This window comes from Carcharodon carcharias, chromosome 16 (assembly GCF_017639515.1).
Source record: "Carcharodon carcharias isolate sCarCar2 chromosome 16, sCarCar2.pri, whole genome shotgun sequence".
Lineage (NCBI taxonomy): Eukaryota > Metazoa > Chordata > Chondrichthyes > Lamniformes > Lamnidae > Carcharodon > Carcharodon carcharias.
Window position 1 is genome coordinate 26,165,731 of NC_054482.1, and position 23,071 is coordinate 26,188,801.

Sequence of the window (23,071 nt, forward strand, 5' to 3'; positions counted from 1 at the left end):
CACATAGTAACTGTGACCTGTACCTTTCAGGAATTACAATTCTGGCTCCTCACATAAGATAACCTTTACCAACAGATGACTCATTCTTACACACAAAAACTGGCCTGACTTCTAATTCCAGTATCTGTGTTGGATAACCATTTGCATTACAGTCGTACACCCTTGCTTATACAAGGCTCCGATGGGTTGTTCTCCCACGTAATCTGCTGTGACTGGCAACTAGTCGATGTGTGAAAAGAAAAATAAACCATCCCTGTTGAGCTTTACCTCTGAGGGGGATGGTAATCTAGACATTGCATCGGCACTATGATGATCTTCCGATTAATGTATTTAATGCCACGCTGAAGAGCAGACAATATCAAAGCCCAATTCTGCAATCAGGCTGCAACTAAAGTGGGCACTGGAGACTTTGGATTTAAAATAGCTGTCAGTGGCTTATGATCAGTTTGATCGTGAAATTACAGCTATACAAGTATCTATGAAATCTTCTTACTCAAAAAATCAATGCTTCATGTTCTATTTAAGCATAATTCTACTCTCAGGCACTGAGGGTGTGTGACGCAAAGGCCCCTCCTGAGCATTATCTAACACGTGAGAGCACAGCACCTACTCCATATGGAGAGGCATCACGTACCAGCTTAACCTTTTAGGACACACTAATGTACAAGCATTGTAGGATCTCCCAATGTACTTTTACACAACTGAAATGCTTTGTAATACACCCTTGTCTAATTCCAAGGAACACACTTCCTTAGGAGTTCATTCAGTGGATGCAATAAGGTTGCCAAATTTGATATGAATTTACTGGAATAATTCACTAAGCCCAGAAAAGATCTGAGCTCAGAGGTATTCTGAGGGTGTGGCACATTGCTTATTGCTTGAACCTTACTCTTGGTGGCATATAACCCACCTTTGTCTGCTCTGTGACCCAAATAATCTTTAGTGTTTTGAAGCATTTCACATTTTTCTGTGCCTTCGCCCGAACTCCATGCTTTTCCAAATATTGGAGCACCTTATTCAGCCTGTCATCATGAGTCTGCCTCTTTGGAGCTGAAATAAATATATCATCCAAATGGCACACCATACTCCCTGAATTCTTTGCAGATTTTGGTTCATTACCCCTTGAAAAATTTCAGGGTCTGCAGAAACATCAAGTGGCAGCATATGAAACTGAAATAGACCCATGTGTGTATTAATAGTCAAATATGACCAAGACTCGTCATCCAACTCAAGTTGCAGATAGGCGTTTGTCAGATCTAACTTGGAAAAAAATCTGACTTTCTGATAACATTGCCAAATGTGGGGGATTTGTTCGCAAAGTATCAGTGGGTTACATTCCAGTACCTGCCTTACAGTTACTTTATAATTCCCATGTACTCTTGCACTACCATCTAACTTTGGTACTAAAACAATGGGAGTAACCCAAATTACTCTGTTCTTCTTTAGAGATAATGTTCTCGATCTCAAGTCCTTTCAGCTCTTGCTCTCCTTTCTCTTTTAGAGCATAATGTACTGGACATAGCCTGCAATAAACTGGTTGAGCGTTCCTCTGGACCTGAAGGTTGGTCATATAACCTTGAATCAGTTTGCTGGCCTCACTAAACACTTCAGGTACTTGGTGATCCCATCATCTTGCATTTTGCTGTTGACCAGTTTCGTTCAATAAGACTGGTTTTCCGCCCTTCAACACAATGTTGGGCAACTTTGCGCATTGCTCCATGTATGTGACTGGAACTGACACACTTCCCATTACGGATATTTTCTCTCCTCATAACTTTGTAATTCTATTCGTGATTTCTCCAGCTGACGCTGATTCAACTTTTGATGGTATAGCAATTCAGGAATCACGCAGACTGATGCCCCTGTATCGACCTCTATTTTTTACTAGAGCTCCATCCAACGCAAATTGGACTATGATGACCTGCGAATCTCCACTGGACATCCTTGTGCTTTGGACTCAATGGGTTGAATTTTCCACCTGTTGGGGGGGCGCGAGTTGATGAGTGCGTGCATACGGACGTGCTTCCGATTGGAGGCGCAGCACCATTTTACGTGGGCAGGCCAATTAAGGCCCACCCAGCGTGACGTCTGCAGGGAAGCGCTATGCGCTCCTTGTCCAGGTGGGGGGGGATTCCTAAAATCAAGAGTGTGCTCTTCTGTGCATGCATGCGCACGAAAGAGCACACGCATCTCCCTGAGGCTAAGTGTAGTCTTATGGAGATTGGCTCCAAATGTGAAAAAGCTTAAAATAGAAAAATAAAATTTCCCTAACATGTCACCTCGTGTGATAATGTCAAATGAGTTGGGACATGTTCATAATTTCCAAAAAAACTTGATTAAAATTTTTAAAACCCTACAGGAAACCTCATCCCGTCCGTGGATGAGGTTTCATGCTTTTACTCCTGGTCTGCCCGCCAACCTTAAGGTTGGACGGGCAGGTCCACTAATTACTTTAATTGCTCTGTCAATGGCCTCAAATGGCCATTGACAGGTCGGTGGGTGTGCAGCTGATTTTGCAGTGTCTCCGCCTTCCTGAAGATTTAAATGGGGCGCTGTGACATCAGGAGTTCCGCCTGACGTCACCACACATAATTTTACGTGTCGGTGAGTGGGCCCCGCCCCTGCTCGCCGACGGTAAAGTCCAGCCCTATGAGTTTCAACCTACCCATCATCAACCTGGCGCTGTTCAAAAACTGTATGCAGTGACTGCATTTCCTCCAGCCCGTGTTTTTTCCATTTACATTCTTTTGACATACCTTGCCAAGATGACCCATATTCTTGCAACTGTAGCACTCTTCCTTTACAAATGGACAATTCTGTGCCCATTGTTGGTCTAAGCACAGGAAACATGACTTTTTATTTCTACTACTGCTACTATTAACTGCTGCTGTTACGGCCTTCTGCTTACTCAGCTGCAGCTTATTTACTTCAGCTGATGACTAGCAGTTGTTAACTCTGCCTTCTCTCAAGTCATGTCCTGCCATGGCCATAGACAAGGCTGTTTGCGACGCTATGTCAAAACTTAACTTTGGCAATGTCAGCAACTTCCTGTGAATGCCTTCACTTTTTAAACCGTTTACAAATCTGTGCCATAGTGCGCCCTCTTGAAATTCTCCAAAATTACAATGTCCTTACTGGTTCCAAAATGATAGCTTTTAGCTAGGCTTGGGACTGTTGAGCTGTTCCAGCTTGCGCAAAACACAGCGTGTCTTTCAATTTAGCAGGAGCGAGCAAATTCTTGACTGTTTCATGCACTCTTGGGCCTGCTTCAGTCAGAAATATCACCCTTTTCCTTTACGCCCACTGCCTGATTAACAGCCAGATTATCAGAAACACCGAGGAAATTATTAACATTAAAATACATCTCTAGCCACTCCACATATGCACTGAAAAAGTCACGGCTATAGTCTCCCAGTCACCCAACATACCTATTCTTGTAGCCATCTTTGAAGGGCAATCCGCCCACTTGCACAATCAACCTTTTCTCTAAGACTGGATTTTTAAAACTAATTCTCGACAAAAAAAAAACCTTTCGGGTGCTCTACCGGTTTGCTGGATGTTTCTGCAACCCAAATTTGTTTGGCTGATGACATTCACAATCCTACCTCATTGCCAGACGTTTGCAGTACAGGAAAAAGACAGCGTGCAGCACAGAGTTCAAAGTACTCAAACTGAAAAACTTGTTTATTCCAGTTTGACTATATATACGTACATATATATATATATATATATATTTACACACACAGCCACAAGAGGGTGCTGTTACAATCTCTTCCAGCAGTTGTTCGAGAGATCCTGCTAGGTTTGTGCCAAATACATCATGTTTTGCTTATCCTTTCAAATCATCAGACTGTGATTCAGAGGAGCTTATCACTGTTGCAATGTGAATACTATGGTCAGCTAAGAAATTGATAACTGCAAAGCATTCCAACATGTAAAAAAACATAATTTGACATTTATGTGCAGGATTTTGAGGTGGTGGTTGGTCCGTCAATACTCCTCCACTCAGTGTTTGTTGAACATCACATGGTGTTTATGGTATGGAGCAACACCAAACATCAGTGCCCTCTCTACATATGATAAAGGTCATTGATCTGACAAATCAATCATAATTTTGTACTAGGGTGAAAATTCTATTTCTCAATTTGCACTTCATTTTGTTTTCATGCTACTTGTGAATGAGTGGGCTATTAAATAAATTGGTTAGGAGGCATAAACCACAGTAACTATTTCTCTTTGAATTTGGTGCTATTCATGTCCTTGGCAATGATCTTGCTTTTCCCCATCTCCACTGTCAGGAAGAGTTATTACGTTCTTTTCTATCTTTTGCATATTATCACCATATGAGTTTACTGTGAGTGTGTTATGGGACCTGTGCATCCATGATCTTGTGTACATCAGTGCTCTTTATTTTGTTAAGATGAGATGTAGTCTGTACTGGTGTCTGCCTTGAATTCTGCAGCTCTTCTTCAATCATACCAAAAATAACTACTTGGCTTTTGAAGTCTGCCGTTTCAATAAATGCACAACTTACAGCAAGCTGTAGTGTTGGGATTTAATGTATGCTTAAAGTTTTGTTAAAAATGCTTAATGTTCAGCACAAAGTTACTTTGAATTCTGTCTCTTAAAGGACCATAGTTCTAGCTCAGGAAGAGAACAGGTGTCTTTATTGGATCATCCTCGGGTGTGAATCCAGTCTGAAAGCACTCTGAGTCTTATTCTGCTTTGACTTAAAAGTGTCACTGAATCTGTGGAGTTGGGGGAGGGAAGGGAGAAATGCCTCTGTGATGTCGTTGTTTGGTTACTGAAGCAAACCAGAGCCCAAACAAAAATGACCCAGCCTGTGGTAAATGAAGCCAATTATCTTTCAGTTGATCACTTAACAGGGGACTTGTTGACTTTACTAGTATCAGCTGTGGTCAATAATACTCAATGTATTTCAGTATACTGCAACAGCTTCTTTGTTTTACAGGTGCAAACATAATAACATAAAACCCTTGGAGCAGAACGCCTCTGAAACCTGTTTGAATCTGACAGCCAAACTTAGTTGTGAAAGTTACTCTTTTGATTTTGCTTTGACCCAGTTCAGACTTGAGTAAAAGTAAAAAAGTATTTAATTATGGTCCCGTATCAATGTTTTATGAATCATTCTGCAGCTAATAACTGGAGCCAAAGCAGACTGAATATCTGTTTATATATAAACACTTTGTAATTATGGGCAGGTAAATGGAAAATCAATTTTAATATAGATTAGTAGTAATGGTGTATTTTGCAGGAGGAACAAGGAGGCTACCTACTCTTTGGAAAATAATTCTAAATGGGGTAGAAGAGAAAAGGGATACCAGTATTGAGAGGTTGTAACTCAGGAAAGGCTGAACCAGAACAAGGTTTTCTTTGGAAGAGAAAGAGGTTACCGGATAGGAATTGTTAGAATCATGAAAGGGTTTGAAGCTTATCCCAAATTTCTCTAGAGAAGTTTGTGCCTTGAAACAACTAAGTGGCTTGTGAGGCCATTTGAGAGGACAGTTAAGAGTCCATCACGTTGCTGTAGCCAGATTGGGTGAAGATGGCAATTTCCTTCCATAAAGGACATTAGATGAAACAAGTGGGTTTTTACAACAACCCAATAATTTTCTGATCACCATAACTGACACTAGCTTTTTATTCCAGACTTACTTAGTTAACTTAATTTAAATTCCCAGCTGCCATGGTGTGATTTGAATTTGTGTCTCAGGATCGTTTGTCCAGGACTCTGGATTATGAGTGCAGTAACATAATCATTATGCTATCACAGCTCCCATAAATTGTATGATTTGTAGTGAGAAGTGAGATTACTGTCCTATTTGCCTCGTTTGGGAGGTCAGAGTTACTGTTTCAAGTGTACTGTTCACTCCAGGCATTCTTCCTTTGGAAATATCATGTTTTGAGCTTGCCTGTCATAAAGACCCTTTGAGTTGGACATAAGAAAAAGTATCTGGCTTGTGTCTGCGTGGTTACAGATGACTGAGACCACCTTTGGCAAATGGGTTTACCCCTGCAAAATTCTCGTGATGATACTTCATTAAATAAAAGACTGAAATTTTCTGTGGTCACCATGATTCATTTGTTTGCAGAGTTTGAATGAATTGAGGTTATATTTGATTACATATAGCATACATTATCTTCCACTTGATTTTAACATGGTTAAGCTTGCACATTTAAGGTTCCTCCTTTGCAAAACACTGAAACAGAATTTATATGATTTTTAACTAGCTCATTTGCATAAATTTTATCTTTCTATCACACCATGTGATTCCAGACTAAAGCTTTGCAGTGTATCATATGGCTGTACCTCCAACCCTGCATGTAGGTTGTCTTCATTTGCAGCAGTGTTAAGAGGCCAAAGAAAATTAGACCATGGTGCACAGATATTATTCAGTCCTTATTTTGAAAGTCTGTCTTTATTTTTAATAAGTATAATGAATTCTTCTGTTGACATTTAAATTGGAAACTGCCTGTGCAAACTTGCTATGCAGTAATTACACCCCGGGCTGCTTTTGTTCTCTCGCACATTTTCTTGCCCCCATTTTGCCCTCTTTCAACCTCACCATTGCCCTCTCTTTCTCTCGCTCCCTTTCCCTCTCAACTCTGTCATTTGACCCCTCGCACCCTAAGCTTATTCAATACGTTTTCTAAATTCGACAGGACACAGCGAAAGCTGCAACAGGTGTGTAGTGCACTCTTTTTTCTTGCACACAAACGTAGCTTTTTTGTTCATTTGTTCTTGTGCTTTTCAAAATTATTTGAAGAGTATTTATTTGAAGTTGAAGAAGCTAAAGTAAAAGTACTGTCCAGGCCCCATGAATGAATAAAATGTTTTTCAAGAAGTTGCATTTGGCAGAGATAAACATCAATATCACAGCTGATAAATCACATTATGAATCAGTTGTAAAATAAAACAACTCAAAGCTTTCACTTGGAAATTTGGAAATTTTCCTTTAAGTTTGGATCAAAAACCATGATGCAAAGTGGTACGTAGTATTTACAGCACGGAAACCAGCCATTTATCGCATCACAAAAAGTATATTTTTTCTAACATTATTTTGTTTAGTTTCTTATTTTAACATTAGAAATTTTAGTTACTGAGGGACTGGCAGAATAGATAATGAAACAGTTCAGAAAGCTTTTTGACACAGTGCTGGCAACCCAGTGACCAAATTATGTGGTCAGAGTGCCATGAGGAACAAGTTGACATAAGCCTTATAACACAGGGCTCCCCAAACTGTGGGTTGTGAGATGAGGTTTTGAGGTTGTAAGCTCCAAGGCATCAATGAGCTTGGACTGATTCCTGACAACTGCAAGGGTTCTTTAAATCTCTCAATTTTTTTTCTGTTTGTGGGCACGGCCTAATGGACTGCTTCTGGTTGCTGCTGCAAAAAAAAAAAGCTTGAGAAAAGGTAGATGTTTGCTTTTTCTTTTTGGAGAAACCGTCAGTAACTGAAACCTCCCCCCCGCACCCCCATGCACCTCAGCAACTCAAGCATTTTCCCTCTCAGCAACTGAAGCTTCCCCCCCACCCCTCAACAACTGAAACTTCCCACATTCCCTCACCCCTCTACAGTTCTCTTACACCCCCAAATTTTCACTGAGGTCACAAAAGGCCTGAGACATTAACTGGAATCACACCAGGAAAAAGTTTGAGAAGCACTATCATAATAAATTTATTTGAAAATGCTGACACAAAATGTGAGTACGGAAAGTCAAGTGGTGCAGACAGTGCTTCAGATTCTTAAAGGTACATATTTTTTTCACTTGGTAGGTAAGTCTGGTTGTGTGTGGAGGCTGAACTACATTGCTAGAATGAAGATGTGTTATGCCTAATGCAGGCCTATTGTAACATTTCTAATATTCCATATGCACTGAGCAAAATGCTTTCATTGATGTTGAATTTCTTATTGCTGTGGCCCTCAATTCTGAACACACGCCTGGAATTTTAATTAGTACCATTTAGTATTGTCCAGTTAGTATTATCAATCAGACTTAAACTTTTATCACCAGGCTGTTTTTTTAACTGAGACTCAAGTGATTTTAAGGGTTTTTGTAGTGACTAGATAGCACTGAGGATATAAGACTAGGTACCATCCATCACAGTAAGCTGGTGGTGAGTCTTCTTATTTTTTTGTAATCTAGCACCATTCCCTTCAGGAATTATTAGTACTTTTGTGTTCTGAACTTCAGTCAGCTTTGTTTTATTCCTAAAAGGATGCAGCAGTAAAGCTGGTTGCATAATCGATAATCACTTGTAATCAATAGCTGATGGTACGAGCTGTATTTTGGAATTGCCATCCTTCCATAAAGACCTTGACGTCTACTTCCATAATAAGGCTTTTGAACACATTGAATATCACAAACTCTGTCAGGGATGTATGGAGCTTCACGTGGCTTTTTAATGAGGTAGCACCATATCACATATACTTGACAGTAAAATCAAGTATAGTTGTGTTTGGTTTATTTTCAGAAACTGGAGAGCTGGTGGACATATTCTGTTGCTCATTTGGAACGAGTTTTCCCAGTTACTAATCTATCTTGGTTGGTTGGTATGGCTACCGGCAAGTATTGTGTAATTTCAATGCCGAGATATTTGAGAGAACCAGCTTGTACTAGATTTTTTTTTTTGGCTACTTTGCAGCTGTACAAATAAAAGACTGAATTCTTGCACTAGTCGCTAATGATTGATGGAGGAGGGTGATATTTACTGAGAGATGTAATAAGCATTTGACTCTGCATTAAAAAAATATTAAAACTGTGTTCCTTTTGCAGGAGGCGTCTCCCTACTATTATGGTGAAACTTCGCATGGCCCAGAACCTAAAAACAGCAATTACCTTCATTGAGCAAGGACGTATCCTTTTCAAGTATTCCCATGGAACAAAGCTCTGGAAAAGTTTTTCTGAGCTGCTTCATTTGCATTACAGTGGATAACATCTTAAAAAAAAAGTTTTTGAAATCTGCCAATGTGTAGCAGTGTGCTGTAAACAGGAGGAAAGGAAGAAAGGCAGCGTTTCAGTTTTATACCAGTCATGTCCTCAAGCTTGTAATTATTTTCAAGCTGGAGGCTTTTTGTCTCCCTTTGTTTTATCGGCTGCCAATGTTAATCCCACTGCTTGGTATAGAGGGTGGAGGTGGCTATGTTTAGAGATGGACTTTGGAAGCTTTCTCTCCTAGTTTCCTCCTGTTTCCTCCAATTTGCATTCTTTTTTTTGACACCCTGCTTTGCCTGCCCAATGTAAGATGCTGAGCTTCCATATGATGATCCAGTTTGAAAGCAGGAAACAGGATGATGGAAATTTTGAATGAAGTTGTGTAAGACAATTGTTTTGGGATAAGTTGACATTAACACATGGGAGTGTCAATTTTCGTAATGCAATTTTGTATGTAAGGTTTGTTATTTTAACATATTTCATCTCCCATTTTACTACGGGCTGTCAAAATGCTCATTGATTATCCTTCTCCATGTTTGCTATTTTACCATTCAACTTAAATGACTATTTGAATATATAAAAGCAGTTTCTGAAACATTCCAACAGTTGATCAATTTCCCGTGATAAGTCAGGCAATGGACCATTTTGTAAGGGCAAAGTTTTACGCAGTACTATGCACAGTGTGTTATTCCTTTGCTTGAAGCAGCAATTGTATGAGATGACCTGTACCACTTTAAGGCTACAAGGCCTTCCTGCTGCAAATGTAGATGTTTCTGAGGCCAGTTATTAATTACATTCTGAAAGGGTATTTTCTGCCCATGGGGAAATTTCTTACTGACTATTTATTCTTTTCCTTTATGTCATTTTGTGTGTGGCATAGAAATTTGCATGTGTAACATGTAAAACATTATAAATGTGCCTGAAAATGTATGCATGTGCCTGTGTGAGTGTACACGCTCAGTAGAAAGGTTTTGGCGCTTTCGCAGAATTCCCAGAAAGTACAAGTTCAAACAGCTGTTTGGAAGAGCCCATCTATCTGCATTTTGGGTTTTATTAATAGGGGCATCTAAAAGGGTGAACTAATGGTAAACTTGTGGAAAACATTAGGTTTCAGGTCCTTTCCACCCAAAATAAAAACTCGAGAGCATACTGTGTAGATTGACCGGAATGATGGTGGACCGGAAATTGTTGCGCCATCAATCACTTGTGTGCAAAAGTTTACCAAAATTTGTAAAGAAAATTTGAGTGGCGTTCACCCTCTTTCCATATCTGTCTCTTTTCAAAGAGATGATTGATCATGTGGTAATAAGGACCAGTCACATGTACAACCTAATAGGGAAGCAGCTGTATTTGATCTGGGCACTCTCTCACTTCCAATCCCAAGTCCTCATTTTACCCATGCACTGTGGTTGGTTACTGCCCTTCCACCCATTTGTTCAGTACTTTTTATTCTATGATTCTTTGTGACTTGTTCTTTCTCTGCCAACCTTCCCTCAGTGCCACTGAACCCCTCCCTTTTCTCCCTCTCGCCCCTTGTCCTCTGTGCTCATTCCTTCCCAAGACCTTAACCCCCCTTTCTCCCTTCCAGCACATTTCATCTTTCGCTATGCCCCAAGGACAGCTGGTCCCCCAAGATCTCAGAACTTTTGAACTGCCTCTTTCTATTCACTTTGGTATTTAACAAAAGTAAGAAATTGGTCAGGAGTAATGGAGTGGATTTGAGAATCATACAGACTTGCAGTGACAGCAAGAGAAAGAGAATTGGGCCAAAAGAGACAGCCGTGCAGAATGAATGAGAAAATATGCTCGTAACAGCTACATGCAACATAGTGAAAGCAAATGTAAGCAAACCATACAGAGAGAAAAACACATCGCAAAGCGATAAGCAATGTTAATTTTTTTGTGAACAGTACTGAAATATCAAATTAAAAATTGTCAATGAGTATGAAGTAGGCGTAGAAGTAGTTTCTAACAACACGGTATGTTATTTTCCTGAAATCAGGATATTTCTTTTGTTTTTATTCCATGGTATATAAGGGCAAGTTAGTAAGCCTAATTGGTTATCCTAGCTTCAACTAACAGAAGTGTCTAGTGTACAGTTTCTTGGAACCTCTTGTGGACATCTCATTCTGATTACATAATCAAACTGTTTCTATCTTGGTTGAAGTGAATCCTGCATTTTGAGGTGAACCATTTGTCTTATTTGCCAGAAAACGGTGATAAAACACTTAATGAAGCTTAAACAGCTGGATAAGATCATGTTTACATAGAGCAGATTTACCATGTTGCACTGCAGTTTAACAGTGAGATTGTATGAGAGCCTCTAGCTTCAGTTTAACCCATTGTTGGCTGCGTAGCTGCGAGAGACTGAAGATTTTCCTGAGGAAAGTTGCTTGTTGGAGACCTTTATTTGTTGTCCATTTTCATGCCTTTCAACAAAACTTTTTTTTCTAGCTGTTCATTGATTTCACTCCACCTCTGACTACCCCTCTATCTCTTGCTGTGGCCCGTCTCTGCACTCCCATTGGTTAAGGCAGAAGGAAGCATTGAGCTTATTTAAAATGGAATTGGATGCCATGACGGCATTAAACTTTGGGCAATGACTTTAATCTTATGAAAGATAAATTGTCATAATATTTTTAATTCTTCAATTTATTTTCCCCTCTTTTAATGGTAATGGGTAGGCTTCCCTCATAAGGTGATTGCATGAAGTAGTCCAGCCAAATTCCCCCATGTGGACTTAAATTTCAGTGACAGTTTGGGCTGTGGTACCCTGGAAGGCAGTTTGATGCTGTATCTCTAGAATTATTGTTTGTTGGTTTTAAAATAAGCTTTCATGCTAAAAGTAATATTGGCGGTTCAAACGTTTCTCTAAATTTATTTAATTTTACTTTAAATTGTGAATTAACTTTTTTTTTAGCATTTCTGTAGATGTTCTATAAGACTGCCAAGTGCATTCAACATTTGAACATTCCCTGTTATCTTCATTCTTCCAGGTTTCTGTGAGACTTCTCTGCCAACTTGTGATGATTTTTTGTTGTTAAATCCATTGTTCGTCTAGGTGTTTATGTGTGTTGTAACGTTTCTGAAGCATCTTACAATTTGTTGCATCACATAGTTAACAGTCATTTATTACTGAGTTTTTAACCAATACCTTCACATTTGACTCTGACATCCAATGTGACATCTCTATTTGTTTATGTATGTAAAAAAAATGATACATGTATATGTTCACACACACAAACATGATCCTTCTATAGCTGGATTGAAACCATGGCACATGAGTTTGTATTGGTAAAAATTTGATCCCACCTATACTGAATTCTAAGTGTGGCCAGCACCAAAGAAATTTCTTTAGTATTGTTCTGTGAAATGTCATGTCCAATACTACACATATGACTATTCTTTTATTTGGGGTAGACATTCCTTTTGCCCTTTTTGAGTTTTCTTTCTTGTTGTCTTTGTAGAACCGTCTGTTCCTGGTTTGTACATCTGTTTGTCCAGGGGCCTTGGTGATGAGATTTCCTAAAGTTTTTACTTTTTCCCCTAATATTAATTTCTCTTGTATTGCCCAAAGCCAGTGCTGCCACTGACTTACTGTGCACCTGGCTGTCAGGGCAAAGGTGGAACTCCACTACCTCACCAGGTCACAATTATTTAACCATGAACCAAGAAAATAGGAAATGGCAGATGACTCAAATTCTATTCCAGCCAAACCTGACCTCGTCCTTTGTAGATGCTCACATGAATGTATACATGCAAATGCCATGGCTAGCAATAACATATGAACATATGTATTAGGAGCAAGGGGAATAGGCCACTCGGCTCTTTGAGCCTGCTCCACCATTCAGTAAGATTAGGGGGCTGATCTGATTTTTAACCTCAATCCACATTCCTGCATACCCCCAATAACCTTTCACTCCCTTGCTTATCAAGAATCTATCTCTCTCTGCCTTAAAATTATTCAAAGACTCTGCCTCCAGCACCTTTAGAGGAAGAGAGTTCCAAAGACTCATGACCCTCCAAGAGAAAATAATTTCTCCTAATCTCTGTCTTAACTGGGCAGCCCTTTATTTTTAATTTGTGACCCCTAGTTTTAGATCCTCCCACAAGAGGAAACATCTTTTCCACATCCACCTTGTCAAGTTCACTCAGCATCTTGTATATTTCAATCAAGTCACCTCTCACTCTTCTAAATGCCAGCGGATACAAGCCTAGCCTGTCCGGCCTTTCTTCATAAGACAACCCACCCATTCCATGTATTAGTCTAGTAAACCTTTTCTTCCAATGCATTTATATCCTTCCTTAAATAAGGTGACCAGTACTGTACACAGCATTCCAGATGTTGTCTCAGCAATGCCCTGTATAACTGAAACATAACGTCCCTACTCTTGTATTCAATTTCCCTTGTAATAAACAATAGCATTCTATTTGCTTTCCTGAATTCTTGCTGTACCTGCATAATAGCCTTTCACGATTTTGCTTTAGGACACCCAGATCCCTTTGCAAATCAGAGCTCTGCAATCTCTCACCATTTAGATAATATACTTTTTTATTCTTCCTACAAAAGGGACAGGAGTCTGAGTGCAGGGGTGTGAAAACCTATTTCTGCACTTCAAATCTTGGCTAAGGCTAGATAACGAAATACAGACTGAACCTTCAAACTTCTAGTTTCAAATACTAAGTGACCCTGATGTCATAAATTGCCCATTAAGCCTCTGAGGAAGTTTTTTTTGCTGTCTAGGATTAAAATTGTGTGAGGTCTAGATGGAGTGAAGAGAAAGGCCCTATTCCTCTAGGTTGAGAGGTTTATAACCAGGGGCATAAATTTAAGGTAAATGGTAGGAGGTTTAGATGGGATTTGAGCTGAATTTTTTTTTCACACAGATGGCGGGGATCTGGAACTCTTCCTGAAAGGGTGGCAGAGACAGAGACCCTCATTGAAAAGTACTTAGATTTGCACTTGAGTGCCGTTGCCCACAAGGCTTCGGACCAAAAGCTGGAAAGTGATACTAGGCTGGATGACTACTTGTTGACTGGTGTGGACACGATGGGTTGAATTGTTGTAAATTTTTTTGCTTCTTTAGGAAAAATAATTGCTGTGCAGTCAAATCCGCTCCCCACTGCTCGCCTTTTTACTTTTAATTTGATTTCATTTGGCTGCATTGTATAACATGGAACTTTAATCTTAGCTGGGTTGAAAATGTGGGGGACCGGTGCTAGTGTTTATTTACAAGGACTGGTGTCAGTTTCATAAGCCCTTGTATTGATAAATTTCTGATGTTGTTGGCTTGATGTTGGTTGCGTTAAGTTGAGGAATGCAGCTGATGGGGGAAGAAAGGGGTGAATACTATCGTATTCCTATAAAAGTGCCTTTAATTGATCACTGCATTGTTCTTGCCAATGCCATGACAAATGAAAAACCTGCAATCACCACATTTCACTCTGTACCTATTTCTTTATATGACCTCTTCAGGCATATCCAGGAAGTCTTTAACTGTACTTCTTGGTTTCTTTTCCTCCCCAATTAGGTAGACATGTTAGAAAAATGTGAAGTGTACTGCTGTATTACTTAACAAAAGGCCAAGTGTTCCAGTTAAGTTATACTCTTCATTCTGGCTAAGGTGATTTAAAAGAAAGCTTTGAATCTGCAGTGTCCTCACTGGAATTTGGAGAATAATATCTATGAAAAAATAATTGGGTTACTTGCTGAATATTCTTGACAAAAGAGTGGGGCCATCAAGTGCTTTGACATGGGCCAGAAGGGAAAAATTGAAGCAAGTGCCAATCTAGACTCCTCTTGCATTCTATAACCAGCTTATATTTCACCCCTCTCCTATTTTTACTTAGTTCTGTTGAAGGGTCATGAGGACTTGAAACGTCAACTTTGTTCTTCTCCACAGATGGTGCCAGACTTGCTGAGTTTTTCCAGGTATTTCTGTTTTGGTTTGGATTTCCAGCATCCACAGTTTTTTGTTTTTATCTCTGTGTTTAATTGACTGCCACTTCTCTTCAAGAAATGCCTACCTTGAAGACATTTTGTGCTACTCTCCGTGAGGATTTTCGAATCTCTCTCTTGCCTTGTTCACTGCTTGCTTGTCCCTACAACCCCACCGCCCCCCCATCTTAAACCAGCTTATATTTCACTCCTATCTTATTTTTACTTAGTTCTGTTGGAGGGTCATGAAGACTCGAAACGTCAACTTTGTTCTTCTCTGCCGATGCTGCCAGACCTGCTGAGTTTTTTCAGGTATTTCTGTTTTTGTTTTTCCTCTTGCATTCTTGTGGTTATTTACATAAGCACTATTGATGGACGATCTGGCTAGATGTGGCTGATTTGGATAAGGAATATTGGGGAGAATGAATCAATGATGAAATGTAACTATTTCCACAAAATATTAATTTGAAAAGCTGCAAACTTGTTGGGCTGCAAAACAAACTAATATTGTACAAGTGCTCCTTTGTTAATACTTTGTGTTTTCTCAGTTCACAGTCCAGGTTTTGAAATCAGTTGCTTTGTATTTTCCACGAAGTAGTAATTGCCAATAAATATTGGAAGCAAAACCCTTTTCATACCTTGTAACCATATTGCTATTTCCTGTCTACAGAGATTTTGATATTTTGGGCTGAGAAAAATTATTTCAGGTCACTGGTGGTGATTATATGTCATAACACTTTATTTCAGAATTTTATTTCAGTATTTCCCCTGCTTTCTTCAGAAGTTTCTGCCTCTTATGATTTGGCCGATAGGTGCCGATAGTTCTCTGGTTTTTATGTGCAAATCTCGGCGCATCTCGCTCAATAGCTAGCAGGATTCCACTCCCTACCTAATATTCTCCCGCACATTCAAGGCCACAAGAACTAAAGCCATTTATATTGTGCCACCTGCCACCCCAGCTGAAAGCAGCTACCTCAGCACAGACTGGTTATCAAACCTGGGACATTTCTGGACTCTTGTGGTTCAGGATCATGTCTGGTGCATTCACTCATGAAGCCAGCTGAGGCCTTGTAAGAAAATGCATGTTACACAATGTTCTTTAAACCTCTAGATTTTGCTCTTTAACATTGAAAACATTCTTGGCAAATGTTTTCTCCTTTGTCCTGCAAAATATTCACCTTCAGTTGCACAGTTTGAATGCTTCAGCTGTTCATGTTAATCACGCCCCTAGTTCAAAGAAACAAGGGGAGTCTTGTTCTATGGTTCTTCTTTGGCAGTGTTCAGGTGAATGATCTGCTTTGAACACATTTTTTTCTCCCAGAGTAATTGTCCTGTTGTTTATACAAATATACTCGTGCTGAACATCTAATTTCCTTGCAATTGACTACAGTAGTCACATTGTAAAATCCTTCAATGTGTTTCAGTAAACACATAAAGCCTTGTGCTCGTCTGCCAACCATGGAATCCTGCAAGGTACTCATGAAAAATGCAGCGATGAACAGCAGGCTGATTTCCATTCTCTGACCCTGAAAGTATGTGCGTAGGCATGCAAATAAGCACCAAATTGAGCATGTCTTTGTAGTCCTCATGGTCAAATAAACTGCCAACACTCTGAGCCTAAACATTGGCAGAGTACTTAAACCAGGTACAGTATGGTAGGGAGACCATACTCTGACAGAAGGTGATCCTGACCGAAAAAAACTCAAAAGCAGCTTCCATCAACCTTCTCCCTATGGAGTGTAAGGATAAGGACAGCTGATTTCCTGAAGATGGGTTTTCAGGAACAATCAATGATAGTTTCATGGTCACCATGACTGAGATTAGCTTTCAGTTGCAGATTTGTTAATTGAATTTAAATTTCGCAGGCTGCCATGGTGGGAGTTGAACCAGTGTCCCCAGAGCATTAGCCTGGGTCTCTGGATTACTTGTCAAGTGACATTACCACTATGCCACCACCTCTACCTTGAGTTCAGGGATCACCGCAGACCTTGCTGACAACGTTCAAGCAATGAGGCTGGTTATTATATTGTTTTGTGCAATTAATTGTATTCAATTAAACTTCGGTGTGCTCTGCATATATGTTGTTAAATGCAAAGTATCAAATAGTCTCATAGGTTGGAATCGGGTCAGAAAAGTAAGAATTAAAGCAAGATAGACTTGTCATGGATTGAGGTGTTCCAGATGTGACAATGTTGTAGGAGATGTAATGTTACTTCAGAACTGTACAGCAGAAACTATTTTAATTTGTTGATTCTGATTTCTTTTCATTGGGCAATAAATAGTTGATCACTGAATATTTAGCCTTTAGCGGGTGAACAAAGGAAGAGCATTTTCTGCTGGAGTAAAATATTTACATGCTGTTTCATTTGTAAAAGATTTAAAAATATTTTTAAAACATTATTTCATGAACTGAATTGGCACTGTGATTAAGAGTATCTGTTTAGCTGCCGGTTCAGCATCAATCTCACACTCCCACCACCCTCTCCAACCATTCAAGCTCAACCTCCTCCTTGTCCAAGTCCTAAACCTGCATCTTTCCTTTCTGTGTCATTGAGTTCATTTTGTGCATGAGATCCACTTCCTGCTCTTAACCCTACTTTAACTGCTGATCACCCAACTTCCCTTCCTGACCCTCCTCCTAGCTGGCTTTGGTTCCCTCCCCACTGGTATTGGGCCCTTCTTTTTCAAAACTGCTATCAACCTCTTCCTCAAAATAGCTTACCCTGAACCATTCTTTCCTTGCAAATTATTACCCTGTATCCAAAACCAATATTTTGGTTTCTCTAACCAGGTTTCTGCCTTGTTACCATACTGAATTTGTCCTACATTTGAAGGTACGGCGTGGGCTTCCATATATTTGCTGATGATTCCCAGCTTTTATTTCTTCAACCTGTCTCAATCCCTTCAGTATTCCTGTGTCGTCCAACTGCTTGTTTGAAATCCAGCCCAGATGAGCCATAAATTCTTCCAAAAAGCACTGGAGGGACCAATGCCATTATCTTCAATTCCTGCCACAAATTGCACCCTTGTTATTGATTCCATATCCCTTCCTGGCCACTGACCTAGTTGAATCAAACTGTATATAACCCTGCCATCCTTTTTGATCATGAGCTGAACTTGCAACCCTGTGGTCTTCCCCATTACAAGAACTGCCTCCTTCTATCTCCATAGTTTCGCTTATCTCCTCCTCTGTCCTAGCTCATCTGCCAAAATTCTCACCTTAGTCATAGAGTTTTACAGTATGGAAAGAGGCCCTTCGGCCCGTCGTGTCCACGCCAATAATCAAGCCCCTATCTATTCTAATCCCATTTTCCAGCACTTGGCCCGTAGCCTTGTATGCTATGATGTTTCAAATGTCCATCTAAAGACTACTTAGTTGTTGTGAGGGTTCCCGCCTCTACCATACTTTCAGGCAGTGAATTCCAGATACCCCCTGCTCTCTTGATCCTCAAATCCCCTCTAAGCCTCCTGCCCCTTATCTTAAATCTATGCCCCCTGGTGATTGACCTCTTCCCTAAGGGGGAAAGTTTCTTCCTATCTATCCTATTTATGCCCTTCATAATTTTTACAACCAAATCAGATCCCCCCCCTCAGCCTTCTCTGCTCTAAGGAAAACAACCCCGGCCTACCGAATCCCCCTTCATATCTGAAATGCTCCAGCCCAGGCAACATCTGAGTGAATTTCCTCTGCACCCTCTCCAGTGCAATTATATTCTTCCTATAGTGTGGCAACCAGAACCACACACACTACCCCAGATGTGGCCTGACTCACGCTTTATACAGCTCCATCATAACCTCCCTTCCCTTGTATTCAATGCCGTGACTAATAAAGACAAATATCCCATATGCCTTCTTAACCACCTTATCTACCTGTCCTGCTGCCTTCAAGGACCTATGGACATGCACACCAAAGTCCCTCTGATCCTCTGCACTTTCTAAGGTCCTACCGTTCTTGTGTACTCCCTTGCCTCGCTAGTCCTCCCAAAATGCATCACCTCACACTTTTTAGGTTTAAATTCCATTTGCCTCTGTTCTGCCCATCTGACCAGCTCGTCTATATCATCCTGTCGCCTAAAGCTTTCCTCCTCGCTATTTACCACATCACCAATTTTCTTGTCAGCTGTGAACTGACTGACCATATCTCTTACATTTATGGCTAGATCATTAAGTTACACTACAAACAGCAAGGGACCCAGCACCGAACCCTTCGGTACCTCCAGTGGTGGACACAGGCTTCCAGTCACAAAAACAACCTTCGACCATCACCCTGCCTCCTGCCACTAAGCCAGTTTTGGATCCAATTTGTAAAATTGCCCTGGATCCCATGGGCTTTTATCTTCTTGACCAGTCTCCCATGCAAGACCTTGTCAAAAGCCTTATTGAAGCCCATGTAGACTACATCAACTGCACTACCTTCATCTACACACCTAGTCACCTCCTCAGAAAATTCAATCAAATTTGTTTAACATGAGCTCCCCTGGCCAAAGCCATGCTGACTATCCTTGATTAATCCTTGCCTCTCCAAGTGGAGATTAATTCTGTCCCTCAGAATTTTTTTCCACATGTTTCCCTTCCTCTGATGTTAGACTCACTGGCCTACAGTTTACTGGTTTATCCCTACCACTCTTCTTGAATAATGGTACCACATTAGCTGTCCACCAGTCCTCTGGCACCTCTACTGTGGCCAGAGAGGATTTGAAAATTAAAGTCAGGGCCCGTGCAATCTCCTCCGTTGCCCTCCACAGCAGCCTGGAATACATCTCATCTGGGCCTGGGGATTTATCCACTTTAAGCCCGCTAAAACCGCCAATCCCTCCCCACGCTCAATGTTAATTTGTAAAGTATATCACAGTTCCCCCTCCCTGATTTCTATACCTACATCGTCCTTCTCTATAATGAATACAGATGTAAAGTACTCATTTAGAAGCTCACCTATGTCTTCCGGCTCCCCACACAGATTGCCACTTTGGTCCCTAATCGGCCCTACTCTTTCCCTGGTTAACCCCTTGTCCCTAATATGCTTATAAAAAGCCTTTGGATTTTCCTTTATTTTACTTGCCATTGTTTCTTCATGCCCCCCTTCGCTCTCTTAATTTCTATTTTAAGTAACCCCCTGCACTTTCTATACTTCTCTAGGGCTTCGGCTGTTTTGAACCTTTGGTATCTATCGTAAGCATCCCTTTTTTCCCTTATCCAATCCTTATGTTGCTTGACATCCAGCGTTCTCTGGACTTGTTGGTCTCACCCTTCACCTTGTTAACTCCAGACTTGATTATGCCTCCCATCTTCTCCCTGCATAAACTTGAGCTCATCCAAATCTTTGCTTGTTTCCTGAGCTGCACCAAGTCCTCCTCATCCACCACCCCAGTATTTCCTGAATTTTTGGCTTTACATTTTTAAATCCGTTCATGGGCTTTCCCCACCTTATCTCTGGCATATTCTCCAGCCCCACAACCCTCCTGAGAAATTGGCATCCCCCACCTCTGACTTCTTGTGAATCCTCCGCTTTTTTTGCCCTACCAGTGACCGCTTGGTTTGTAGGCATCTAGCCCTAAGCTGTGGAATTCCCTGTCTTCATCTCTCTGCCTCTACACCTCCCCATGGTCCTTCAATACCCACCTTCGACCAGGCTTTTATTTTCCCCTCTTGATAACTTTTTACTGTGGCTGAGTGCCAATGTTTGCCTGATTCTACTTCTTGGAGTGCCTCGTGTTTTTATATCTATGTTAAGGGAAATGTATAAGTGAAAGTACATTAGCAATAGTTGTCACCATCATGAAGATTGTTGACTTTAAGTCACAGACAACTCTTTGTCATTGAAAAAATAAGAACAATATACTTCCCAGGTACGCAGCAGATGCTCTAACCAACACAAAAGAGGGATCTGGTCTCTCATTCATAGTGCTCCTAAATGCTTTGAGCTTCATTGCTGTTATTGTGAACTTGACAATCCGGCCTTATAATCATTCCTTATTGTTATCTGTACAAAACTTGTCAGCGTTAGTATTTCAGTTAAAACTTCTTGTATGAAATACTACTACATCTAATCTCTGTAATGCTCCAAATTTCTTTCAGGGATGTTGCAGTAAAATAGCTTTACCCTGAAATATTTGCCCATTTTGGGGAGTTATGTTTAGTCATATCTGTGAAATGGAATTTCTTGCCACGAAAAACAAGATCTTTGAATTTACATACTGTATTTGATGCCTCTGCTGCTGGGAGCAGGTCCAGGAAGGTTTGGGTGCTGTCTATAGTAAAATACAACTTGGTCCTGGCAGCATCCTAATTTTTGCACAGAAGGCATGGAGGGCAGGACATCATCAAAATTCGTGCCATAGGTTGTCTGTTGTCACAGCACTCATCTGTTTAAGATTATGTTAGATTTGTAGATTGTAGATTAGATTTGTGTTGCATTTATTCAGTATTTTGAATGTCTTTGAAGTCCCCTATTCTAATACAACCAGGAATTTTAGTTATTCTTCACCTGTGATCTCTTGTTAGTGGGTATCCAAGTCTTTCTATCGCTCGTTCTCTCTCTCACAGCATGAACACTCTCTTTAATCATGGAAAGCTCTGTGCTCTGGAGTAATAATTCTGAAGGGATCATCTTGCCGATAGTGCATGATTGCTAAAATGCAGGAACTTGGCCCTTTGCTCCCGAGTTAAAGGCCTACAAGGCCTTTGACAAAGGTCACTTGTGAATCAGTATCCTGAGAAGTTGGTTTATCCAGGTGTTTAGAAAGCAGCTGGCCTATCCCCTTCTTGTGTTCTCGGTCTCTTGTACCTCGGAAAAGACTAAAACAATGCTCAATACTTAGCTCAAAGTTCATGTTTTATGTAATTAAATATTAAGCGTGTTCAGCGGTGCTTGGGTGAATACCTAAGAAACTGGCTAATGAGCGGACATTGCAAATTCGGTTATTGTCTATTTTAGTAAATTTTGTGAGCCAATCTTTTCAGGTTAAAAGTGGCTAAATTTTAGAATAGTTTGAACTTGCAAGTGTTAAAACCTCTGTCACGCTGTAAGTAGCTTGTATTTGCTATTGCTAGTAAACACCCTTCAAAGGAATTATATAACACCCCAAGCCTTTGTCTCAGGATTAGTAAGACCACACCTGCAGTGCTGGGTAGAGTTTTTTCTTACTATTTAAGGAGGGAAAAATTTACATCTGTACAAGACCAGAGAAGGTTCACTAGGCTGATTCCTGGGATGACGGGGTTGTCTTATGAGGCAAGGTTGAGCAGGTTGGGTCTGTATTTATTGGATTTTAGAAGAATGAGAAGTGATCTTATTGAAACACATAAGATTGATAGGGTAGAATCTGAGAGGATATTTCCCCTTTTGGAGGAATCTAGAACTAGGGGACAGAGTTTGAAAATGGGACGTCTCCCATTTAAGACTGAAGGGGAGGAATTTCTTCTCTGAGGGTCATTGATCTTTGGAATTCACTATCCCAGAGAGCAGTGGAGGCTGGGTGTTTGAATATAGTATGTCCCCATTTTAAATTGCCTCATTCAGCATTGTTCCTCTTTAGCATCACGGATATAATGAGGCTGCTATGCACACTTAGCATTGAGATTTTCACTTTAGCGTTGTTTTGTCCTGGGGCTGATGTAGTGTTGTGTCACTTGATCACCACCACTTTGGAGCAGTCTCTCCCACTGGCGGCCTCTCTCCAGCTGGCGGCCTCTCTCCCCAACTCTCCTGCTCACCACTTTGCTCTCTGACCCTCCTTGTCATTTCCCTCTCTGACCTTCCACTCTTAGCTCCTCTCTCTTTCCCTTGCGTCCTCCTTCTCACCACCCGTTCCCGAGCCCTCGCTCATAGCGAGGGTTCGAGAGAAGCAAGCAGCGATAGGGAGATGCGGCAAGTGGGATGGTTGGTCAATGGGAGAGGCAGCAAACAGGAGAGGGTAGCGGTAGTTGGCGAGGGCGGGCGAATGGGAGAGAGTCAGCAAGCCATAGGGTTGTCCAGTGTGAGGTAAGCAGAAAAAGTTAGCATATTTCTTTTCTATTTTTAAATTTGTTCTATTTTGATAGAATTTAGGAATCTACAGTAATTCAACTAGTAGGGTAAAATATTATAATTTTTTTTCTGTAGTCAGTGGTCCACAGAACCTAATTACAGTTTTTACATTGGTTGTAATGGAAAATCTGATTTGTTTAAAATTGTTT

The 23,071-nt window shown here is 40.6% G+C and overlaps 1 protein-coding gene across 2 annotated transcripts in view; it reads left to right on the forward strand.

The window, feature by feature from the left end:
- Window positions 1-23,071, forward strand: part of imp3 (IMP U3 small nucleolar ribonucleoprotein 3) — a 290,648-nt gene that overhangs the window by 111,193 nt on the left and 156,384 nt on the right. For both annotated transcript variants that reach the window (XM_041208908.1, XM_041208909.1), the window contains exon 4: window positions 8,800-8,879. In XM_041208908.1, the coding sequence (XP_041064842.1) occupies window positions 8,800-8,879 (80 nt within the window). The remainder of the gene's footprint in view (window positions 1-8,799; window positions 8,880-23,071) is intronic.